Source organism: Tachypleus tridentatus, unplaced genomic scaffold, assembly GCF_004210375.1.
Source record: "Tachypleus tridentatus isolate NWPU-2018 unplaced genomic scaffold, ASM421037v1 Hic_cluster_2, whole genome shotgun sequence".
NCBI lineage: Eukaryota > Metazoa > Arthropoda > Merostomata > Xiphosura > Limulidae > Tachypleus > Tachypleus tridentatus.
This window is the reverse complement of record NW_027467782.1, coordinates 48,776,950-48,802,119: the sequence shown is the minus strand read 5'-3', so window position 1 is coordinate 48,802,119 and position 25,170 is coordinate 48,776,950. Positions and strand designations below refer to the sequence as shown.

Below are 25,170 nucleotides of genomic sequence, written 5' to 3'. Positions count from 1 at the left end.
ACAAAAGACAGTAGTTTATTATTAGATCATTTGTTTCTCAACTATTAGTCTGTAGGGTTTTACAGAAACAAAAGACAGTAGTTTATTATTAGATCATTTGTTTCTCAACCATTAGTTTGTAGGGTTTTACATAAACAAAAGACAGTAGTTTATTATTAGATCATTTGTTTCTCAACTATTAGTCTGTAGGGTTTTACATAAACAAAAGACAGTAGTTTATTATTAGATCATTTGTTTCTCAACTATTAGTCTGTAGGGTTTTACATAAACAAAAGACAGTAGTTTATTATTAGATCATTTGTTTCTCAACTATTAGTCTGTAGGGTTTTACAGAAACAAAAGACAGTAGTTTATTGTCAGATCATTTGTTTCTCAACTATTAGTCTGTAGGATTGTACATAAACAAAAGACAGTAGTTTATTATTAGATCATTTGTTTCTCAACTATTAGTCTGTAGGGTTTTACAGAAACAAAAGACAGTAGTTTATTATTAGATCATTTGTTTCTCAACTATTAGTCTGTAGGGTTGTACATAAACAAAAGACAGTAGTTTATTATTAGATCATTTGTTTCTCAACTATTAGTTTGTAAGGTTTTACATAAACAACAGGCAGTAGTTTATTATTAGATCATTTGTTTCTCAACTATTAGTCTGTAGGGTTTTACAGAAACAAAAGACAGTAGTTTATTATTAGATCATTTGTTTCTCAACCATTAGTCTGTAAGGTTTTACATAAACAAAAGAAAGTAGTTTATTATTAGATCATTTGTTTCTCAACTATTAGTTTGTAGGGTTTTACATAAACAAAAGACAGTAGTTTATTATTAGATCATTTGTTTCTCAACCATTAGTCTGTAGGGTTTTACATAAACAAAAGACAGTAGTTTATTATTAGATCATTTGTTTCTCAACTATTAGTCTGTAGGGTTTTACAGAAACAAAAGACAGTAGTTTATTATTAGATCATTTGTTTCTCAACCATTAGTCTGTAGGGTTTTACATAAACAAAAGACAGTAGTTTATTATTAGATCATTTGTTTCTCAACCATTAGTCTGTAGGGTTTTACATAAACAAAAGAAAGTAGTTTATTATTAGATCATTTGTTTCTAAACTATTAGTCTGTAGGGTTTTACATAAACAAAAAACAGTAGTTTATTATTAGATCATTTGTTTCTCAACTATTAGTCTGTAGGGTTGTACATAAACAAAAGACAGTAGTTTATTATTAGATCATTTGTTTCTCAACCATTAGTCTGTAGGGTTTTACATAAACAAAAGAAAGTAGTTTATTATTAGATCATTTGTTTCTCAACTTTTAGTCTGTAGGGTTTTACAGAAACAAAAGACAGTAGTTTATTGTCAGATCATTTGTTTCTCAACTATTAGTCTGTAGGGTTTTACAGAAACAAAAGACAGTAGTTTATTGTTAGATCATTTGTTTCTCAACTATTAGTCTGTAGGGTTTTACAGAAACAAAAGACAGTAGTTTATTATTAGATCATTTGTTTCTCAACTTTTAGTCTGTAGGGTTTTACAGAAACAAAAGACAGTAGTTTATTATTAGATCATTTGTTTCTCAACTATTAGTCTGTAGGGTTTTACAGAAACAAAAGACAGTAGTTTATTGTCAGATCATTTGTTTCTCAACTATTAGTCTGTAGGGTTGTACATAAACAAAAGACAGTAGTTTATTATTAGATCATTTGTTTCTCAACTATTAGTCTGTAGGGTTTTACATAAACAAAAGACAGTAGTTTATTGTCAGATCATTTGTTTCTCAACTATTAGTCTGTAGGGTTGTACATAAACAAAAGACAGTAGTTTATTATTAGATCATTTGTTTCTCAACTTTTAGTCTGTAGCGTTTTACAGAAACAAAAGACAGTAGTTTATTATTAGATCATTTGTTTCTCAACCATTAGTCTGTAGGGTTTTACATAAACAAAAGACGGTAGTTTATTATTAGATCATTTGTTTCTCAACTATTAGTCTGTAGGGTTTTACATAAACAAAAGACAGTAGTTTATTATTAGATCATTTGTTTCTCAACTATTAGTCTATAGGGTTTTACATAAACAAAAGACAGTAGTTTATTATTAGATCATTTGTTTCTCAACTATTAGTCTGTAGGGTTTTACAGAAACAAAAGACAGTAGTTTATTATTAGATCATTTGTTTCTCCACCATTAGTCTGTAGGGTTTTACATAAACAAAAGACGGTAGTTTATTATTAGATCATTTGTTTCTCAACCATTAGTCTGTAGGGTTTTACATAAACAAAAGAAAGTAGTTTATTATTAGATCATTTGTTTCTCAACTATTAGTCTGTAGGGTTTTACATAAACAAAAAACAGTAGTTTATTATTAGATCATTTGTTTCTCAACTATTAGTCTGTAGGGTTTTACAGAAACAAAAGACGGTAGTTTATTGTCAGATCATTTGTTTCTCAACTATTAGTCTGTAGGATTGTACATAAACAAAAGACAGTAGTTTATTATTAGATCATTTGTTTCTCAACTATTAGTCTGTAGGGTTTTACAGAAACAAAAGACGGTAGTTTATTATTAGATCATTTGTTTCTCAACTATTAGTCTGTAGGGTTGTACATAAACAAAAGACAGTAGTTTATTATTAGATCATTTGTTTCTCAACTATTAGTTTGTAAGGTTTTACATAAACAACAGGCAGTAGTTTATTATTAGATCATTTGTTTCTCAACTATTAGTCTGTAGGGTTGTACATAAACAAAAGACAGTAGTTTATTATTAGATCATTTGTTTCTCAACCATTAGTCTGTAAGGTTTTACATAAACAAAAGAAAGTAGTTTATTATTAGATGATTTGTTTCTCAACTATTAGTTTGTAGGGTTTTACATAAACAAAAGACAGTAGTTTATTATTAGATCATTTGTTTCTCAACCATTAGTCTGTAGGGTTTTACATAAACAAAAGAAAGTAGTTTATTATTAGATCATTTGTTTCTCAACTATTAGTCTGCAGGGTTTTACAGAAACAAAAGACAGTAGTTTATTATTAGATCATTTGTTTCTCAACTATTAGTCTGTAGGGTTTTACAGAAACAAAAGACAGTAGTTTATTATTAGATCATTTGTTTCTCAACTATTTGTCTGTAGGGTTTTACATAAACAAAAGACAGTAGTTTATTATTAGATCATTTGTTTCTCAACTATTTCTCTGTAGGGTTTTACAGAAACAAAAGACAGTAGTTTATTATTAGATCATTTGTTTCTCAACTATTAGTCTGTAGGGTTTTACATAAACAAAAGACAGTAGTTTATTATTAGATCATTTGTTTCTCAACTATTAGTCTGTAGGGTTTTACATAAACAAAAGACAGTAGTTTATTATTAGATCATTTGTTTCTCAACTATTTCTCTGTAGGGTTTTACAGAAACAAAAGACAGTAGTTTATTATTAGATCATTTGTTTCTCAACTATTAGTCTGTAGGGTTTTACAGAAACAAAAGACAGTAGTTTATTATTAGATCATTTGTTTCTCAACTATTAGTCTGTAGGGTTTTACATAAACAAAAGACAGTAGTTTATTATTAGATCATTTGTTTCTCAACCATTAGTCTGTAGGGTTTTACATAAACAAAAGAAAGTAGTTTATTATTAGATCATTTGTTTCTCAACTATTAGTCTGTAGGGTTTTACATAAACAAAAGACAGTAGTTTATTATTAGATCATTTGTTTCTCAACTATTAGTCTGTAGGGTTTTACAGAAACAAAAGACGGTAGTTTATTATCAGATCATTTGTTTCTCAACTATTAGTCTGTAGGATTGTACATAAACAAAAGACAGTAGTTTATTATTAGATCATTCGTTTCTCAACTATTAGTCTGTAGGGTTTTACAGAAACAAAAGACGGTAGTTTATTATTAGATCATTTGTTTCTCAACTATTATTCTGTAGGGTTGTACATAAACAAAAGACAGTAGTTTATTATTAGATCATTTGTTTCTCAACTATTAGTTCGTAAGGTTTTACATAAACAACAGGCAGTAGTTTATTATTAGATCATTTGTTTCTCAACTATTAGTCTGTAGGGTTGTACATAAACAAAAGACAGTAGTTTATTATTAGATCATTTGTTTCTCAACCATTAGTCTGTAGGGTTTTACATAAACAAAAGAAAGTAGTTTATTATTAGATCATTTGTTTCTCAACTATTAGTCTGTAGGGTTTTACAGAAACAAAAGACAGTAGTTTATTATTAGATCATTTGTTTCTCAACCATTAGTCTGTAGGGTTTTACATAAACAAAAGAAAGTAGTTTATTATTAGATCATTTGTTTCTCAACTATTAGTCTGTAGGGTTTTACAGAAACAAAAGACAGTAGTTTATTATTAGATCATTTGTTTCTCAACTATTAGTCTGCAGGGTTTTACAGAAACAAAAGACAGTAGTTTATTATTAGATCATTTGTTTCTCAACTATTTGTCTGTAGGGTTTTACATAAACAAAAGACAGTAGTTTATTATTAGATCATTTGTTTCTCAACTATTAGTCTGTAGGGTTTTACAGAAACAAAAGACAGTAGTTTATTATTAGATCATTTGTTTCTCAACCATTAGTCTGTAGGGTTTTACATAAACAAAAGACAGTAGTTTATTATTAGATCATTTGTTTCTCAACTATTAGTCTGTAGGGTTTTACATAAACAAAAGACAGTAGTTTATTATTAGATCATTTGTTTCTCAACTATTAGTCTGTAGGGTTTTACATAAACAAAAGACAGTAGTTTATTATTAGATCATTTGTTTCTCAACTATTAGTCTGTAGGGTTTTACATAAACAAAAGACAGTAGTTTATTATTAGATCATTTGTTTCTCAACTATTAGTCTGTAGGGTTTTACAGAAACAAAAGACAGTAGTTTATTATTAGATCATTTGTTTCTCAACTATTAGTCTGTAGGGTTGTACATAAACAAAAGACAGTAGTTTATTATTAGATCATTTGTTTCTCAACTATTAGTCTGTAGGGTTTTACAGAAACAAAAGACAGTAGTTTATTATTAGATCATTTGTTTCTCAACTATTAGTCTGTAGGGTTGTACATAAACAAAAGACAGTAGTTTATTATTAGATCATTTGTTTCTCAACTATTAGTCTGTAGGGTTTTACATAAACAAAAGACAGTAGTTTATTATTAGATCATTTGTTTCTCAACTATTAGTCTGTAGGGTTGTACATAAACAAAAGACAGTAGTTTATTATTAGATCATTTGTTTCTCAACCATTAGTCTGTAGGGTTTTACATAAACAAAAGAAAGTAGTTTATTATTAGATCATTTGTTTCTAAACTATTAGTCTGTAGGGTTTTACATAAACAAAAGACAGTAGTTTATTATTAGATCATTTGTTTCTCAACCATTAGTCTGTAGGGTTTTACATAAACAAAAGAAAGTAGTTTATTATTAGATCATTTGTTTCTCAACTATTAGTCTGTAGGGTTTTACAGAAACAAAAGACAGTAGTTTATTATTAGATCATTTGTTTCTCAACCATTAGTCTGTAGGGTTTTACATAAACAAAAGAAAGTAGTTTATTATTAGATCATTTGTTTCTCAACTATTAGTCTGTAGGGTTTTACAGAAACAAAAGACAGTAGTTTATTATTAGATCATTTGTTTCTCAACTATTAGTCTGTAGGGTTTTACAGAAACAAAAGACAGTAGTTTATTATTAGATCATTTGTTTCTCAACTATTTGTCTGTAGGGTTTTACATAAACAAAAGACAGTAGTTTATTATTAGATCATTTGTTTCTCAACTATTAGTCTGTAGGGTTTTACAGAAACAAAAGACAGTAGTTTATTATTAGATCATTTGTTTCTCAACCATTAGTCTGTAGGGTTTTACATAAACAAAAGACGGTAGTTTATTATTAGATCATTTGTTTCTCAACCATTAGTCTGTAGGGTTTTACATAAACAAAAGAAAGTAGTTTATTATTAGATCATTTGTTTCTAAACTATTAGTCTGTAGGGTTTTACATAAACAAAAAACAGTAGTTTATTATTAGATCATTTGTTTCTCAACTATTAGTCTGTAGGGTTTTACATAAACAAAAGACAGTAGTTTATTATTAGATCATTTGTTTCTCAACCATTAGTCTGTAGGGTTTTACATAAACAAAAGAAAGTAGTTTATTATTAGATCATTTGTTTCTCAACTTTTAGTCTGTAGGGTTTTACAGAAACAAAAGACAGTAGTTTATTGTTAGATCATTTGTTTCTCAACTATTAGTCTGTAGGGTTTTACAGAAACAAAAGACAGTAGTTTATTATTAGATCATTTGTTTCTCAACTATTAGTCTGTAGGGTTTTACAGAAACAAAAGACAGTAGTTTATTATTAGATCATTTGTTTCTCAACTATTAGTCTGTAGGGTTTTACAGACAAACAAAAGACTATTAGTCTGTAGTTTATTATTAGATCATTTGTTTCTCAACTATTAGTCTGTAGGGTTTTACATAAACAAAAGACAGTAGTTTATTATTAGATCATTTGTTTCTCAACTATTAGTCTGTAGGGTTTTACATAAACAAAAGACAGTAGTTTATTATTAGATCATTTGTTTCTCAACTATTAGTCTGTAGGGTTTTACATAAACAAAAGACAGTAGTTTATTATTAGATCATTTGTTTCTCAACTATTAGTCTGTAGGGTTTTACAGAAACAAAAGACAGTAGTTTATTATTAGATCATTTGTTTCTCAACCATTAGTCTGTAGGGTTTTACATAAACAAAAGACAGTAGTTTATTATTAGATCATTTGTTTCTCAACCATTAGTCTGTAGGGTTTTACAGAAACAAAAGACAGTAGTTTATTATTAGATCATTTGTTTCTCAACTATTAGTCTGTAGGGTTTTACAGAAACAAAAGACAGTAGTTTATTATTAGATCATTTGTTTCTCAACTATTAGTCTGTAGGGTTTTACATAAACAAAAGACAGTAGTTTATTATTAGATCATTTGTTTCTCAACTATTAGTCTGTAGGGTTTTACAGAAACAAAAGACAGTAGTTTATTATTAGATCATTTGTTTCTCAACTATTAGTCTGTAGGGTTGTACATAAACAAAAGACAGTAGTTTATTATTAGATCATTTGTTTCTCAACTATTAGTCTGTAGGTTTTACATAAACAAAAGGCAGTAGTTTATTATTAGATCATTTGTTTCTCAACTATTAGTCTGTAGGGTTGTACATAAACAAAAGACAGTAGTTTATTATTAGATCATTTGTTTCTCAACCATTAGTCTGTAGGGTTTTACATAAACAAAAGAAAGTAGTTTATTATTAGATCATTTGTTTCTCAACTATTAGTCTGTAGGGTTTTACATAAACAAAAGACAGTAGTTTATTATTAGATCATTTGTTTCTCAACCATTAGTCTGTAGGGTTTTACATAAACAAAAGAAAGTAGTTTATTATTAGATCATTTGTTTCTCAACTATTAGTCTGTAGGGTTTTACAGAAACAAAAGACAGTAGTTTATTATTAGATCATTTGTTTCTCAACTATTAGTCTGTAGGGTTTTACAGAAACAAAAGACAGTAGTTTATTATTAGATCATTTGTTTCTCAACTATTTGTCTGTAGGGTTTTACATAAACAAAAGACAGTAGTTTATTATTAGATCATTTGTTTCTCAACTATTTCTCTGTAGGGTTTTACAGAAACAAAAGACAGTAGTTTATTATTAGATCATTTGTTTCTCAACTATTAGTCTGTAGGGTTTTACATAAACAAAAGACAGTAGTTTATTATTAGATCATTTGTTTCTCAACTATTTCTCTGTAGGGTTTTACAGAAACAAAAGACAGTAGTTTATTATTAGATCATTTGTTTCTCAACTATTAGTCTGTAGGGTTTTACAGAAACAAAAGAAAGTAGTTTATTATTAGATCATTTGTTTCTCAACTATTAGTCTGTAGGGTTTTACATAAACAACAGGCAGTAGTTTATTATTAGATCATTTGTTTCTCAACTATTAGTCTGTTGGGTTTTACATAAACAAAAGACAGTAGTTTATTATTAGATCATTTGTTTCTCAACTATTAGTCTGTAGGGTTTTACATAAACAAAAGACAGTAGTTTATTATTAGATCATTTGTTTCTCAACTATTAGTCTGTAGGGTTTTACATAAACAAAAGACAGTAGTTTATTATTAGATCATTTGTTTCTCAACTATTTCTCTGTAGGGTTTTACAGAAACAAAAGACAGTAGTTTATTATTAGATCATTTGTTTCTCAACTATTAGTCTGTAGGGTTTTACAGAAACAAAAGACAGTAGTTTATTATTAGATCATTTGTTTCTCAACTATTAGTCTGTAGGGTTTTACATAAACAAAAGACAGTAGTTTATTATTAGATCATTTGTTTCTCAACTATTAGTCTGTAGGGTTTTACAGAAACAAAAGACAGTAGTTTATTATTAGATCATTTGTTTCTCAACTATTAGTCTGTAGGGTTTTACAGAAACAAAAGACAGTAGTTTATTATTAGATCATTTGTTTCTCAACCATTAGTCTGTAGGGTTTTACATAAACAAAAGACAGTAGTTTATTATTAGATCATTTGTTTCTCAACTATTAGTCTGTAGGGTTTTACAGAAACAAAAGACAGTAGTTTATTATTAGATCATTTGTTTCTCAACCATTAGTCTGTAGGGTTTTACATAAACAAAAGACGGTAGTTTATTATTAGATCATTTGTTTCTCAACCATTAGTCTGTAGGGTTTTACATAAACAAAAGAAAGTAGTTTATTATTAGATCATTTGTTTCTAAACTATTAGTCTGTAAGGTTTTACATAAACAAAAAACAGTAGTTTATTATTAGATCATTTGTTTCTCAACTATTAGTCTGTAGGGTTGTACATAAACAAAAGACAGTAGTTTATTATTAGATCATTTGTTTCTCAACCATTAGTCTGTAGGGTTTTACATAAACAAAAGAAAGTAGTTTATTATTAGATCATTTGTTTCTCAACTTTTAGTCTGTAGGGTTTTACAGAAACAAAAGACAGTAGTTTATTATTAGATCATTTGTTTCTCAACTATTAGTCTGTAGGGTTTTACAGAAACAAAAGACGGTAGTTTATTGTCAGATCATTTGTTTCTCAACTATTAGTCTGTAGGGTTTTACAGAAACAAAAGACGGTAGTTTATTATTAGATCATTTGTTTCTCAACTTTTAGTCTGTAGGGTTTTACAGAAACAAAAAACAGTAGTTTATTGTCAGATCATTTGTTTCTCAACTATTAGGCTGTAGGGTTTTACAGAAACAAAAGACGGTAGTTTATTGTCAGATCATTTGTTTCTCAACTATTAGTCTGTAGGGTTGTACATAAACAAAAGACAGTAGTTTATTATTAGATCATTCGTTTCTCAACTATTAGTCTGTAGGGTTTTACATAAACAAAAGACAGTAGTTTATTGTCAGATCATTTGTTTCTCAACTATTAGTCTGTAGGGTTGTACATAAACAAAAGACAGTAGTTTATTATTAGATCATTTGTTTCTCAACTTTTAGTCTGTAGCGTTTTACAGAAACAAAAGACAGTAGTTTATTATTAGATCATTTGTTTCTCAACCATTAGTCTGTAGGGTTTTACATAAACAAAAGACGGTAGTTTATTATTAGATCATTTGTTTCTCAACCATTAGTCTGTAGGGTTTTACAGAAACAAAAGACGGTAGTTTATTATTAGATCATTTGTTTCTCAACTTTTAGTCTGTAGGGTTTTACAGAAACAAAAGACGGTAGTTTATTGTCAGATCATTTGTTTCTCAACTATTAGTCTGTAGGGTTGTACATAAACAAAAGACAGTAGTTTATTATTAGATCATTTGTTTCTCAACTATTAGTCTGTAGGGTTTTACAGAAACAAAAGACGGTAGTTTATTATTAGATCATTTGTTTCTCAACTATTAGTCTGTAGGGTTGTACATAAACAAAAGACAGTAGTTTATTATTAGATCATTTGTTTCTCAACTATTAGTTTGTAAGGTTTTACATAAACAACAGGCAGTAGTTTATTATTAGATCATTTGTTTCTCAACTATTAGTCTGTAGGGTTGTACATAAACAAAAGACAGTAGTTTATTATTAGATCATTTGTTTCTCAACTATTAGTCTGTAGGGTTGTACATAAACAAAAGACAGTAGTTTATTATTAGATCATTTGTTTCTCAACCATTAGTCTGTAGGGTTTTACATAAACAAAAGAAAGTAGTTTATTATTAGATCATTTGTTTCTCAACTATTAGTTTGTAGGGTTTTACATAAACAAAAGACAGTAGTTTATTATTAGATCATTTGTTTCTCAACCATTAGTCTGTAGGGTTTTACATAAACAAAAGAAAGTAGTTTATTATTAGATCATTTGTTTCTCAACTATTAGTCTGTAGGGTTTTACAGAAACAAAAGACAGTAGTTTATTATTAGATCATTTGTTTCTCAACTATTAGTCTGTAGGGTTTTACAGAAACAAAAGACAGTAGTTTATTATTAGATCATTTGTTTCTCAACTATTTGTCTGTAGGGTTTTACATAAACAAAAGACAGTAGTTTATTATTAGATCATTTGTTTCTCAACTATTTCTCTGTAGGGTTTTACAGAAACAAAAGACAGTAGTTTATTATTAGATCATTTGTTTCTCAACTATTAGTCTGTAGGGTTTTACATAAACAAAAGACAGTAGTTTATTATTAGATCATTTGTTTCTCAACTATTTCTCTGTAGGGTTTTACAGAAACAAAAGACAGTAGTTTATTATTAGATCATTTGTTTCTCAACTATTAGTCTGTAGGGTTTTACAGAAACAAAAGACAGTAGTTTATTATTAGATCATTTGTTTCTCAATTATTAGTCTGTTGAGTTTTACATAAACAAAGGACAGTAGTTTATTATTAGATCATTTGTTTCTCAACTATTAGTCTGTAGGGTTTTACATAAACAAATGACAGTAGTTTATTATTAGATCATTTGTTTCTCAACTATTTGTCTGTAAAGTTTTACATAAACAAAAGACAGTAGTTTATTATTAGATCATTTGTTTCTCAACTATTTCTCTGTAGGGTTTTACAGAAACAAAAGACAGTAGTTTATTATTAGATCATTTGTTTCTCAACTATTAGTCTGTAGGGTTTTACAGAAACAAAAGACAGTAGTTTATTATTAGATCATTTGTTTCTCAACTATTAGTCTGTAGGGTTTTACATAAACAAAAGACAGTAGTTTATTATTAGATCATTTGTTTCTCAACTATTAGTCTGTAGGGTTTTACAGAAACAAAAGACAGTAGTTTATTATTAGATCATTTGTTTCTCCACCATTAGTCTGTAGGGTTTTACATAAACAAAAGACGGTAGTTTATTATTAGATCATTTGTTTCTCAACCATTAGTCTGTAGGGTTTTACATAAACAAAAGAAAGTAGTTTATTATTAGATCATTTGTTTCTAAACTATTAGTCTGTAGGGTTTTACATAAACAAAAAACAGTAGTTTATTATTAGATCATTTGTTTCTCAACTATTAGTCTGTAGGGTTTTACAGAAACAAAAGACGGTAGTTTATTGTCAGATCATTTGTTTCTCAACTATTAGTCTGTAGGATTGTACATAAACAAAAGACAGTAGTTTATTATTAGATCATTTGTTTCTCAACTATTAGTCTGTAGGGTTTTACAGAAACAAAAGACGGTAGTTTATTATTAGATCATTTGTTTCTCAACTATTAGTCTGTAGGGTTGTACATAAACAAAAGACAGTAGTTTATTATTAGATCATTTGTTTCTCAACTATTAGTTTGTAAGGTTTTACATAAACAACAGGCAGTAGTTTATTATTAGATCATTTGTTTCTCAACTATTAGTCTGTAGGGTTGTACATAAACAAAAGACAGTAGTTTATTATTAGATCATTTGTTTCTCAACCATTAGTCTGTAAGGTTTTACATAAACAAAAGAAAGTAGTTTATTATTAGATCATTTGTTTCTCAACTATTAGTTTGTAGGGTTTTACATAAACAAAAGACAGTAGTTTATTATTAGATCATTTGTTTCTCAACCATTAGTCTGTAGGGTTTTACATAAACAAAAGAAAGTAGTTTATTATTAGATCATTTGTTTCTCAACTATTAGTCTGTAGGGTTTTACAGAAACAAAAGACAGTAGTTTATTATTAGATCATTTGTTTCTCAACTATTAGTCTGTAGGGTTTTACAGAAACAAAAGACAGTAGTTTATTATTAGATCATTTGTTTCTCAACTATTTGTCTGTAGGGTTTTACATAAACAAAAGACAGTAGTTTATTATTAGATCATTTGTTTCTCAACTATTTCTCTGTAGGGTTTTACAGAAACAAAAGACAGTAGTTTATTATTAGATCATTTGTTTCTCAACTATTAGTCTGTAGGGTTTTACATAAACAAAAGACAGTAGTTTATTATTAGATCATTTGTTTCTCAACTATTAGTCTGTAGGGTTTTACATAAACAAAAGACAGTAGTTTATTATTAGATCATTTGTTTCTCAACTATTTCTCTGTAGGGTTTTACAGAAACAAAAGACAGTAGTTTATTATTAGATCATTTGTTTCTCAACTATTAGTCTGTAGGGTTTTACATAAACAAAAGACAGTAGTTTATTATTAGATCATTTGTTTCTCAACTATTAGTCTGTAGGGTTTTACAGAAACAAAAGACAGTAGTTTATTATTAGATCATTTGTTTCTCCACCATTAGTCTGTAGGGTTTTACATAAACAAAAGACGGTAGTTTATTATTAGATCATTTGTTTCTCAACCATTAGTCTGTAGGGTTTTACATAAACAAAAGAAAGTAGTTTATTATTAGATCATTTGTTTCTAAACTATTAGTCTGTAGGGTTTTACATAAACAAAAAACAGTAGTTTATTATTAGATCATTTGTTTCTCAACTATTAGTCTGTAGGGTTTTACATAAACAAAAGACAGTAGTTTATTATTAGATCATTTGTTTCTCAACTATTTCTCTGTAGGGTTTTACAGAAACAAAAGACAGTAGTTTATTATTAGATCATTTGTTTCTCAACTATTAGTCTGTAGGGTTTTACAGAAACAAAAGACAGTAGTTTATTATTAGATCATTTGTTTCTCAACTATTAGTCTGTAGGGTTTTACATAAACAAAAGACAGTAGTTTATTATTAGATCATTTGTTTCTCAATTATTAGTCTGTTGAGTTTTACATAAACAAAGGACAGTAGTTTATTATTAGATCATTTGTTTCTCAACTATTAGTCTGTAGGGTTTTACATAAACAAATGACAGTAGTTTATTATTAGATCATTTGTTTCTCAACTATTTGTCTGTAGGGTTTTACATAAACAAAAGACAGTAGTTTATTATTAGATCATTTGTTTCTCAACTATTTCTCTGTAGGGTTTTACAGAAACAAAAGACAGTAGTTTATTATTAGATCATTTGTTTCTCAACTATTAGTCTGTAGGGTTTTACAGAAACAAAAGACAGTAGTTTATTATTAGATCATTTGTTTCTCAACTATTAGTCTGTAGGGTTTTACATAAACAAAAGACAGTAGTTTATTATTAGATCATTTGTTTCTCAACTATTAGTCTGTAGGGTTTTACATAAACAAAAGACAGTAGTTTATTATTAGATCATTTGTTTCTCAACTATTAGTCTGTAGGGTTTTACAGAAACAAAAGACAGTAGTTTATTATTAGATCATTTGTTTCTCCACCATTAGTCTGTAGGGTTTTACATAAACAAAAGACGGTAGTTTATTATTAGATCATTTGTTTCTCAACCATTAGTCTGTAGGGTTTTACATAAACAAAAGAAAGTAGTTTATTATTAGATCATTTGTTTCTAAACTATTAGTCTGTAGGGTTTTACATAAACAAAAAACAGTAGTTTATTATTAGATCATTTGTTTCTCAACTATTAGTCTGTAGGGTTTTACAGAAACAAAAGACGGTAGTTTATTGTCAGATCATTTGTTTCTCAACTATTAGTCTGTAGGATTGTACATAAACAAAAGACAGTAGTTTATTATTAGATCATTCGTTTCTCAACTATTAGTCTGTAGGGTTTTACAGAAACAAAAGACGGTAGTTTATTATTAGATCATTTGTTTCTCAACTATTAGTCTGTAGGGTTGTACATAAACAAAAGACAGTAGTTTATTATTAGATCATTTGTTTCTCAACTATTAGTTTGTAAGGTTTTACATAAACAACAGGCAGTAGTTTATTATTAGATCATTTGTTTCTCAACTATTAGTCTGTAGGGTTGTACATAAACAAAAGACAGTAGTTTATTATTAGATCATTTGTTTCTCAACCATTAGTCTGTAGGTTTTACATAAACAAAAGAAAGTAGTTTATTATTAGATGATTTGTTTCTCAACTATTAGTTTGTAGGGTTTTACATAAACAAAAGACAGTAGTTTATTATTAGATCATTTGTTTCTCAACCATTAGTCTGTAGGGTTTTACATAAACAAAAGAAAGTAGTTTATTATTAGATCATTTGTTTCTCAACTATTAGTCTGTAGGGTTTTACATAAACAAAAGACAGTAGTTTATTATTAGATCATTTGTTTCTCAACTATTAGTCTGCAGGGTTTTACAGAAACAAAAGACAGTAGTTTATTATTAGATCATTTGTTTCTCAACTATTTGTCTGTAGGGTTTTACATAAACAAAAGACAGTAGTTTATTATTAGATCATTTGTTTCTCAACTATTTCTCTGTAGGGTTTTACAGAAACAAAAGACAGTAGTTTATTATTAGATCATTTGTTTCTCAACTATTAGTCTGTAGGGTTTTACATAAACAAAAGACAGTAGTTTATTATTAGATCATTTGTTTCTCAACTATTAGTCTGTAGGGTTTTACATAAACAAAAGACAGTAGTTTATTATTAGATCATTTGTTTCTCAACTATTTCTCTGTAGGGTTTTACAGAAACAAAAGACAGTAGTTTATTATTAGATCATTTGTTTCTCAACTATTAGTCTGTAGGGTTTTACATAAACAAAAGACAGTAGTTTATTATTAGATCATTTGTTTCTCAACTATTAGTCTGTAGGGTTTTACAGAAACAAAAGACAGTAGTTTATTATTAGATCATTTGTTTCTCCACCATTAGTCTGTAGGGTTTTACATAAACAAAAGACGGTAGTTTATTATTAGATCATTTGTTTCTCAACCATTAGTCTGTAGGGTTTTACATAAACAAAAGAAAGTAGTTTATTATTAGATCATTTGTTTCTAAACTATTAGTCTGTAGGGTTTTACATAAACAAAAAACAGTAGTTTATTATTAGATCATTTGTTTCTCAACTATTAGTCTGTAGGGTTTTACAGAAACAAAAGACGGTAGTTTATTGTCAGATCATTTGTTTCTCAACTATTAGTCTGTAGGATTGTACATAAACAAAAGACAGTAGTTTATTATTAGATCATTCGTTTCTCAACTATTAGTCTGTAGGGTTTTACAGAAACAAAAGACGGTAGTTTATTATTAGATCATTTGTTTCTCAACTATTAGTCTGTAGGGTTGTACATAAACAAAAGACAGTAGTTTATTATTAGATCATTTGTTTCTCAACTATTAGTTTGTAAGGTTTTACATAAACAACAGGCAGTAGTTTATTATTAGATCATTTGTTTCTCAACTATTAGTCTGTAGGGTTGTACATAAACAAAAGACAGTAGTTTATTATTAGATCATTTGTTTCTCAACCATTAGTCTGTAAGGTTTTACATAAACAAAAGAAAGTAGTTTATTATTAGATGATTTGTTTCTCAACTATTAGTTTGTAGGGTTTTACATAAACAAAAGACAGTAGTTTATTATTAGATCATTTGTTTCTCAACCATTAGTCTGTAGGGTTTTACATAAACAAAAGAAAGTAGTTTATTATTAGATCATTTGTTTCTCAACTATTAGTCTGCAGGGTTTTACAGAAACAAAAGACAGTAGTTTATTATTAGATCATTTGTTTCTCAACTATTAGTCTGCAGGGTTTTACAGAAACAAAAGACAGTAGTTTATTATTAGATCATTTGTTTCTCAACTATTTGTCTGTAGGGTTTTACATAAACAAAAGACAGTAGTTTATTATTAGATCATTTGTTTCTCAACTATTTCTCTGTAGGGTTTTACAGAAACAAAAGACAGTAGTTTATTATTAGATCATTTGTTTCTCAACTATTAGTCTGTAGGGTTTTACATAAACAAAAGACAGTAGTTTATTATTAGATCATTTGTTTCTCAACTATTAGTCTGTAGGGTTTTACATAAACAAAAGACAGTAGTTTATTATTAGATCATTTGTTTCTCAACTATTTCTCTGTAGGGTTTTACAGAAACAAAAGACAGTAGTTTATTATTAGATCATTTGTTTCTCAACTATTAGTCTGTAGGGTTTTACAGAAACAAAAGACAGTAGTTTATTATTAGATCATTTGTTTCTGAACTATTGGTCTGTAGGGTTTTACATAAACAAAAGACAGTTGTTTATTATTAGATCATTTGTTTCTCAACCATTAGTCTGTAGGGTTTTACATAAACAAAAGAAAGTAGTTTATTATTAGATCATTTGTTTCTAAACTATTAGTCTGTAGGGTTTTACATAAACAAAAGACAGTAGTTTATTGTCAGATCATTTGTTTCTCAACTATTAGTCTGTAGGGTTTTACAGAAACAAAAGACGGTAGTTTATTGTCAGATCATTTGTTTCTCAACTATTAGTCTGTAGGATTGTACATAAACAAAAGACAGTAGTTTATTATTAGATCATTCGTTTCTCAACTATTAGTCTGTAGAGTTTTACAGAAACAAAAGACGGTAGTTTATTATTAGATCATTTGTTTCTCAACTATTATTCTGTAGGGTTGTACATAAACAAAAGACAGTAGTTTATTATTAGATCATTTGTTTCTCAACTATTAGTTCGTAAGGTTTTACATAAACAACAGGCAGTAGTTTATTATTAGATCATTTGTTTCTCAACTATTAGTCTGTAGGGTTGTACATAAACAAAAGACAGTAGTTTATTATTAGATCATTTGTTTCTCAACCATTAGTCTGTAGGGTTTTACATAAACAAAAGAAAGTAGTTTATTATTAGATCATTTGTTTCTCAACTATTAGTCTGCAGGGTTTTACAGAAACAAAAGACAGTAGTTTATTATTAGATCATTTGTTTCTCAACCATTAGTCTGTAGGGTTTTACATAAACAAAAGAAAGTAGTTTATTATTAGATCATTTGTTTCTCAACTATTAGTCTGCAGGGTTTTACAGAAACAAAAGACAGTAGTTTATTATTAGATCATTTGTTTCTCAACTATTAGTCTGCAGGGTTTTACAGAAACAAAAGACAGTAGTTTATTATTAGATCATTTGTTTCTCAACTATTTGTCTGTAGTGTTTTACATAAACAAAAGACGGTAGTTTATTATTAGATCATTTGTTTCTCAACTATTAGTCTGTAGGGTTTTACAGAAACAAAAGACAGTAGTTTATTATTAGATCATTTGTTTCTCAACCATTAGTCTGTAGGGTTTTACATAAACAAAAGACGGTAGTTTATTATTAGATCATTTGTTTCTCAACTATTAGTCTGTAGGGTTTTACATAAACAAAAGACAGTAGTTTATTATTAGATCATTTGTTTCTCAACTATTAGTCTGTAGGGTTTTACATAAACAAAAGACAGTAGTTTATTATTAGATCATTTGTTTCTCAACTATTAGTCTGTAGGGTTTTACAGAAACAAAAGACAGTAGTTTATTGTCAGATCATTTGTTTCTCAACTATTAGTCTGTAGGATTGTACATAAACAAAAGACAGTAGTTTATTATTAGATCATTCGTTTCTCAACTATTAGTCTGTAGGGTTTTACAGAAACAAAAGACAGTAGTTTATTATTAGATCATTTGTTTCTCAACTATTAGTCTGTAGGGTTGTACATAAACAAAAGACAGTAGTTTATTATTAGATCATTTGTTTCTCAACTATTAGTTTGTAAGGTTTTACATAAACAACAGGCAGTAGTTTATTATTAGATCATTTGTTTCTCAACTATTAGTCTGTAGGGTTGTACATAAACAAAAGACAGTAGTTTATTATTAGATCATTTGTTTCTCAACCATTAGTCTGTAAGGTTTTACATAAACAAAAGAAAGTAGTTTATTATTAGATCATTTGTTTCTCAACTATTAGTTTGTAGGGTTTTACATAAACAAAAGACAGTAGTTTATTATTAGATCATTTGTTTCTCAACCATTAGTCTGTAGGGTTTTACATAAACAAAAGAAAGTAGTTTATTATTAGATCATTTGTTTCTCAACTATTAGTCTGCAGGGTTTTACAGAAACAAAAGACAGTAGTTTATTATTAGATCATTTGTTTCTCAACCATTAGTCTGTAGGGTTTTACATAAACAAAAGAAAGTAGTTTATTATTAGATCATTTGTTTCTCAACTATTAGTCTGTAGGGTTTTACAGAAACAAAAGACAGTAGTTTATTATTAGATCATTTGTTTCTCAACTATTAGTCTGCAGGGTTTTACAGAAACAAAAGACAGTAGTTTATTATTAGATCATTTGTTTCTCAACTATTTGTCTGTAGTGTTTTACATAAACAAAAGACAGTAGTTTATTATTAGATCATTTGTTTCTCAACTATTAGTCTGTAGGGTTTTACAGAAACAAAAGACAGTAGTTTATTATTAGATCATTTGTTTCTCAACCATTAGTCTGTAGGGTTTTACATAAACAAAAGACGGTAGTTTATTATTAGATCATTTGTTTCTCAACCATTAGTCTGTAGGGTTTTACATAAACAAAAGAAAGTAGTTTATTATTAGATCATTTGTTTCTCAACTATTAGTCTGTAGGGTTGTACATAAACAAAAGACAGTAGTTTATTATTAGATCATTTGTTTCTCAACCATTAGTCTGTAGGGTTTTACATAAACAAAAGAAAGTAGTTTATTATTAGATCATTTGTTTCTCAACTTTTAGTCTGTAGGGTTTTACAGAAACAAAAGACAGTAGTTTATTGTCAGATCATTTGTTTCTCAACTATTAGTCTGTAGGGTTTTACAGAAACAAAAGACGGTAGTTTATTGTCAGATCATTTGTTTCTCAACTATTAGTCTGTAGGGTTTTACAGAAACAAAAGACGGTAGTTTATTATTAGATCATTTGTTTCTCAACTTTTAGTCTGTAGGGTTTTACAGAAACAAAAGACAGTAGTTTATTGTCAGATCATTTGTTTCTCAACTATTAGGCTGTAGGGTTTTACAGAAACAAAAGACGGTAGTTTATTGTCAGATCATTTGTTTCTCAACTATTAGTCTGTAGGGTTGTACATAAACAAAAGACAGTAGTTTATTATTAGATCATTCGTTTCTCAACTATTAGTCTGTAGGGTTTTACATAAACAAAAGACAGTAGTTTATTGTCAGATCATTTGTTTCTCAACTATTAGTCTGTAGGGTTGTACATAAACAAAAGACAGTAGTTTATTATTAGATCATTTGTTTCTCAACTTTTAGTCTGTAGCGTTTTACAGAAACAAAAGACAGTAGTTTATTATTAGATCATTTGTTTCTCAACCATTAGTCTGTAGGGTTTTACATAAACAAAAGACGGTAGTTTATTATTAGATCATTTGTTTCTCAACCATTAGTCTGTAGGGTTTTACAGAAACAAAAGACGGTAGTTTATTGTCAGATCATTTGTTTCTCAACTATTAGTCTGTAGGGTTGTACATAAACAAATGACAGTAGTTTATTATTAGATCATTCGTTTCTCAACTATTAGTCTGTAGGGTTTTACAGAAACAAAAGACGGTAGTTTATTATTAGATCATTTGTTTCTCAACTATTAGTCTGTAGGGTTTTACAGAAACAAAAGACGGTAGTTTATTATTAGATCATTTGTTTCTCAACTATTAGTCTGTAGGGTTGTACATAAACAAAAGACAGTAGTTTATTATTAGATCATTTGTTTCTCAACTATTAGTCTGTAGGGTTGTACATAAACAAAAGATAGTAGTTTATTATTAGATCATTTGTTTCTCAACCATTAGTCTGTAGGGTTTTACATAAACAAAAGAAAGTAGTTTATTATTAGATCATTTGTTTCTCAACTATTAGTTTGTAGGGTTTTACATAAACAAAAGACAGTAGTTTATTATTAGATCATTTGTTTCTCAACCATTAGTCTGTTGGGTTTTACATAAACAAAAGAAAGTAGTTTATTATTAGATCATTTGTTTCTCAACTATTACTCTGCAGGGTTTTACAGAAACAAAAGACAGTAGTTTATTATTAGATCATTTGTTTCTCAACTATTAGTCTGCAGGGTTTTACAGAAACAAAAGACAGTAGTTTATTATTAGATCATTTGTTTCTCAACTATTTGTCTGTAGGGTTTTACATAAACAAAAGACAGTAGTTTATTATTAGATCATTTGTTTCTCAACTATTTCTCTGTAGGGTTTTACAGAAACAAAAGACAGTAGTTTATTATTAGATCATTTGTTTCTCAACTATTAGTCTGTAGGGTTTTACATAAACAAAAGACAGTAGTTTATTATTAGATCATTTGTTTCTCAACTATTTCTCTGTAGGGTTTTACAGAAACAAAAGACAGTAGTTTATTATTAGATCATTTGTTTCTCAACTATTAGTCTGTAGGGTTTTACAGAAACAAAAGACAGTAGTTTATTATTAGATCATTTGTTTCTCAACTATTAGTCTGTAGGGTTTTACATAAACAAAAGACAGTAGTTTATTATTAGATCATTTGTTTCTCAATTATTAGTCTGTTGAGTTTTACATAAACAAAGGACAGTAGTTTATTATTAGATCATTTGTTTCTCAACTATTAGTCTGTAGGGTTTTACATAAACAAATGACAGTAGTTTATTATTAGATCATTTGTTTCTCAACTATTAGTCTGTAGGGTTTTACAGAAACAAAAAACAGTAGTTTATTGTCAGATCATTTGTTTCTCAACTATTAGTCTGTAGGGTTGTACATAAACAAAAGACAGTAGTTTATTATTAGATCATTTGTTTCTCAACCATTAGTCTGTAGGGTTTAACAGAAACAAAAGACAGTAGTTTATTATTAGATCATTTGTTTCTCAACCATTAGTCTGTAGGGTTTTACATAAACAAAAGACAGCAGTTTATTATTGGATTTGTTTCTGAACCATTAGCCTGTAGGGTTTTACAGAAACAAAAGACAGTAGTTTATTACTGAATCATTTGTTTTTTCAATCATTAGTCTGTAGGGCTTTACAGAAACTAAAAAATACAGAAACCAGTAGTTTTTATATCAGACAAGCAGAAAGTTGTTTGTGTATGTATTTTTCATAGTTGGTAACTGAGCAGCAAATGACAGCATCAGATTACACATTTCAGTCTTTATATACCACTAACTTTTACCAAAACATAATGATTTAAACATGGGTTTATTCATTACTAAAAGGATAACATTTAATAATACCCAAAATTTACATTATACACAGTTTAAAAGTTATTTCATCAAAAAATACACTAAACCAGAAATGACCTGACCTACTTACAGTAATGATAATTATTAACACCAAGTTACTAGATAGGAAAAGAAATACTGACGAATTATCCCAGTCCATGTGTTTGCAGAGGTAAGTGTACACAAGGTATCAGCAGCCCATAATACAGGTTGTAACACATCTTTATTAATGTACAACACCAGTTGATTAGAAGGACAACCAGATGAGTCAGAAAATATAACTTTCAAATATGCAATGTTTCACCTTACATAAAATCAATTAATATTGAAGTCTGTGCTAATTCATAAAAAATATTTATATAATTTGGTGCATTTTAAATTGTAGATTGTAGCTAACAGCCTTCTCAGATCAGTAAAACTTTACATGTTGTACAGGTTATAGAAAGTAGCTAACATCAGTAAACTACCTTGTAAGACTTAAGTAAAACTTTAAAACACAAACCGTAGAAAACATTATACGCACACACCTAGACAAAAAGCAAAATCAACCAACAAAAGTAAATATATCTCATGAATCAAAAAATCACGAAACCATATACTGCTGCATACCATATATTCCCAACATCAGCAAACAAATAACCAACATTTGGCAAAAACTAGTAACAAAAAATGACATTCCAGTTAATACCAAATTTAATCAAAAACCAGGCACAAAACTGAGGTCTATACTATGTAAAAACTACACTGACAAACACCACACCAACATTATTTATAAAATACAATGTGATAACTGCCACAACTTCTATATTGGAGAAACAAGTAGAAAAATGGAAACCAGATTCAAAGAACATAAAAAGTCACCTTCACACGTTTTCCGAACACTGCAAGTCAAATAAACACAACATAACCATAGAAAACACTCAAATACTAAATAAAGAAACAAACATAAAGAAACACAAAATTAAAGAAGCCTTACTTATACAACAATTCAAGCCCAAAATAAACCAATACAAAGGAACACCTTTATACCTATATCAATAAATATAATCAAACATCAAGCACGCCCTCTACATTCCTACACTCAATTACACAACCTCCTTCAAACATGTAGTCAGCTATCGATCAGTTACCTCTTTCTATCTTTGTGAACTTGACGATGACTGAAGAAGGTGGAAACGTTGTTCGCTCCTCTACATAAAAACATTTCTCAACCCAAACGAGCCGTGTTTACACATAAAACTTTAAATCTTATAGAATGTAGCTAACATCAGAACACTAACTACCTTGCTAGATGACGTACCTTTTCTGTTTTCCCACTTTCTGTTTGGATCATAACAAAAGAACCTTTGTCCAGAACATAACTTATGTCATTCAGACTAATGTACTTCTCCAGACTGATAGTCCTGTCACTATCTTCAGGAGCGTTTGTCATCCCGTGGTCGGACAAGACAACAAGATTCAACTGAAACAGATAACCATTATCACTATACAGTAAACTGACGGTTAATTATGTTTAAACACAAAACTAAAACCATCACACAGCCTTGGTTGTATGCTCATAAGTTATTAAAAAATTCCATATAATTCAACTTTAAAAAACAGTGTCAAACATTTCTTTTATATGCTATAAAAGATACTTATAGAAATAACTGTTTTTAAAAATCATTTTAACAATTTTGATTTGTTGTGACATAAATAGAATAGAAGAAAAATCTAATTTAACGTGAATTTGCTAATATAAATATTCTTGCCACTATTGTCAGGCCCGTCATTCTATATGGCCTGAAGGCCTTACTGGCACATGATTCAGATGATATGTCATGGTTGACACTTCACTTTCATTCAGTTTTTATCAATAATGTTACAAAGAAAAAACAACTTAACAAATCAGTTGTTTCAGAAATTTCCATTCAAAGCAAGTTGAACCTTTATGTCAAACTGACAGACCAGAGATGAGGCTGTCTAGTCCTATCGAACTGAACACGTCAAACTGACAGACTAGAGGTGAGGCTGTCTAGTCCTATCGAACTGAACACGTCAAACTGACAGACTAGAGGTGAGGCTGTCTAGTCTTATCAAACTGAACACGTCAAACTGACAGACAAGAGGTGAGGCTGTCTAGTCCTATCGAACTGAACACGTCAAACTGACAGACTAGAGGTGATGCTGTCTAGTCCTATCGAACTGAATAGTGGAATTACTGACTGTCACTCTTACAGCACACCCCTGCAGTTCCAAATTGTAAAGCATAGTTTATGATAACAGGACATGAAACAATTTTTTGGACTCTAGATTTAGAATCCAAGTACAACAAACTCTCTTTAAAAACTGAAATATTGTGAACTAACATGTGTATCCAAAAGAGAACAGAAAGTTTGAAATAAATGACTGTTTATCAAAAGATATTATCAAAATCTTATGATACTAAAATCTAACTTTCACATATTGGAACAGTGAACTACATTTTAAACTGGGGCACTTTGTATTCATACCACGGTAACGAATGTGACTAGGGCACTTTGTAATCATACCATGGTAATGATTGTAACAATACCACATAGATGATGTGAACCTTCTTAAATATGTCTAAACATATTTTTAAACTTTGGAAAAACTTGTAATCCATTACACAAGATATAAAAGTGTCAGAGAATGAATAACATTACTTTTTAGAATAATTAATCAGCCTTTAACCCTACGATAACAGGTCACTTGTTACAGGCCATATCATTGTGTTTACTGACTTCAATATTTTATTGACATATTATTTTATGTCAGTAAGTTTGGTATCAAATTGTAGATTATCATTCAAATTTTAGTACTATATATTAATTAATTTATTAATTTAAAAGAACACATCATATATATTAATTAATTTATTAATTTAAAAGAACACCTCATATATATTAATTAATTTATTAATTTAAAATAACACATCATATATATTAATTAATTTATTAATTTAAAATAACACCTCATATATATTAATTAATTTATTAATTTAAAATAACACATCATATATATTAATTAATTTATTAATTTAAAAGAACACATCATATATATTAATTAATTTATTAATTTAAAAGAACACATCATATATATTAATTAATTTATTAATTTAAAAGAACACATCATATATATTAATTAATTTATTAATTTAAAAGAACACATCATATATATTAATTAATTTATTAATTTAAAAGAACACATCATATATATTAATTAATTTATTAATTTAAAAGAACACCTCATATATATTATTAATTTATTAATTTAAAAGAACACCTCATATATATTAATTATTTTATTAATTTAAAAGAACACCTCATATATATTAATTATTTTATTAATTTAAAAGAACACCTCATATATATTAATTAATTTATTAATTTAAAAGAACACCTCATATATATTAATTAATTTATTAATTTAAAAGAACACCTCATATATATTAATTATTTTATTAATTTAAAAGAACACATCATATATATTAATTAATTTATTAATTTAAAAGAACACCTCATAAATATTAATTAATTTCTTAATTTAAAAGAACACCTATGTATTGATTTTATTGTGACTATGATGAATTGATTGATT

At 28.1% G+C, this 25,170-nt stretch overlaps 1 protein-coding gene across 1 annotated transcript in view; it reads right to left on the bottom strand.

Annotated features, from left to right (window-relative positions):
* Window positions 1-25,170, bottom strand: part of LOC143243374 (glycerophosphocholine cholinephosphodiesterase ENPP6-like) — a 47,319-nt gene that overhangs the window by 11,913 nt on the left and 10,236 nt on the right. Inside the window, exon 4 of the mRNA XM_076487238.1 lies at window positions 22,871-23,032. Coding sequence (XP_076343353.1) covers window positions 22,871-23,032 — 162 coding nt within the window. The remainder of the gene's footprint in view (window positions 1-22,870; window positions 23,033-25,170) is intronic.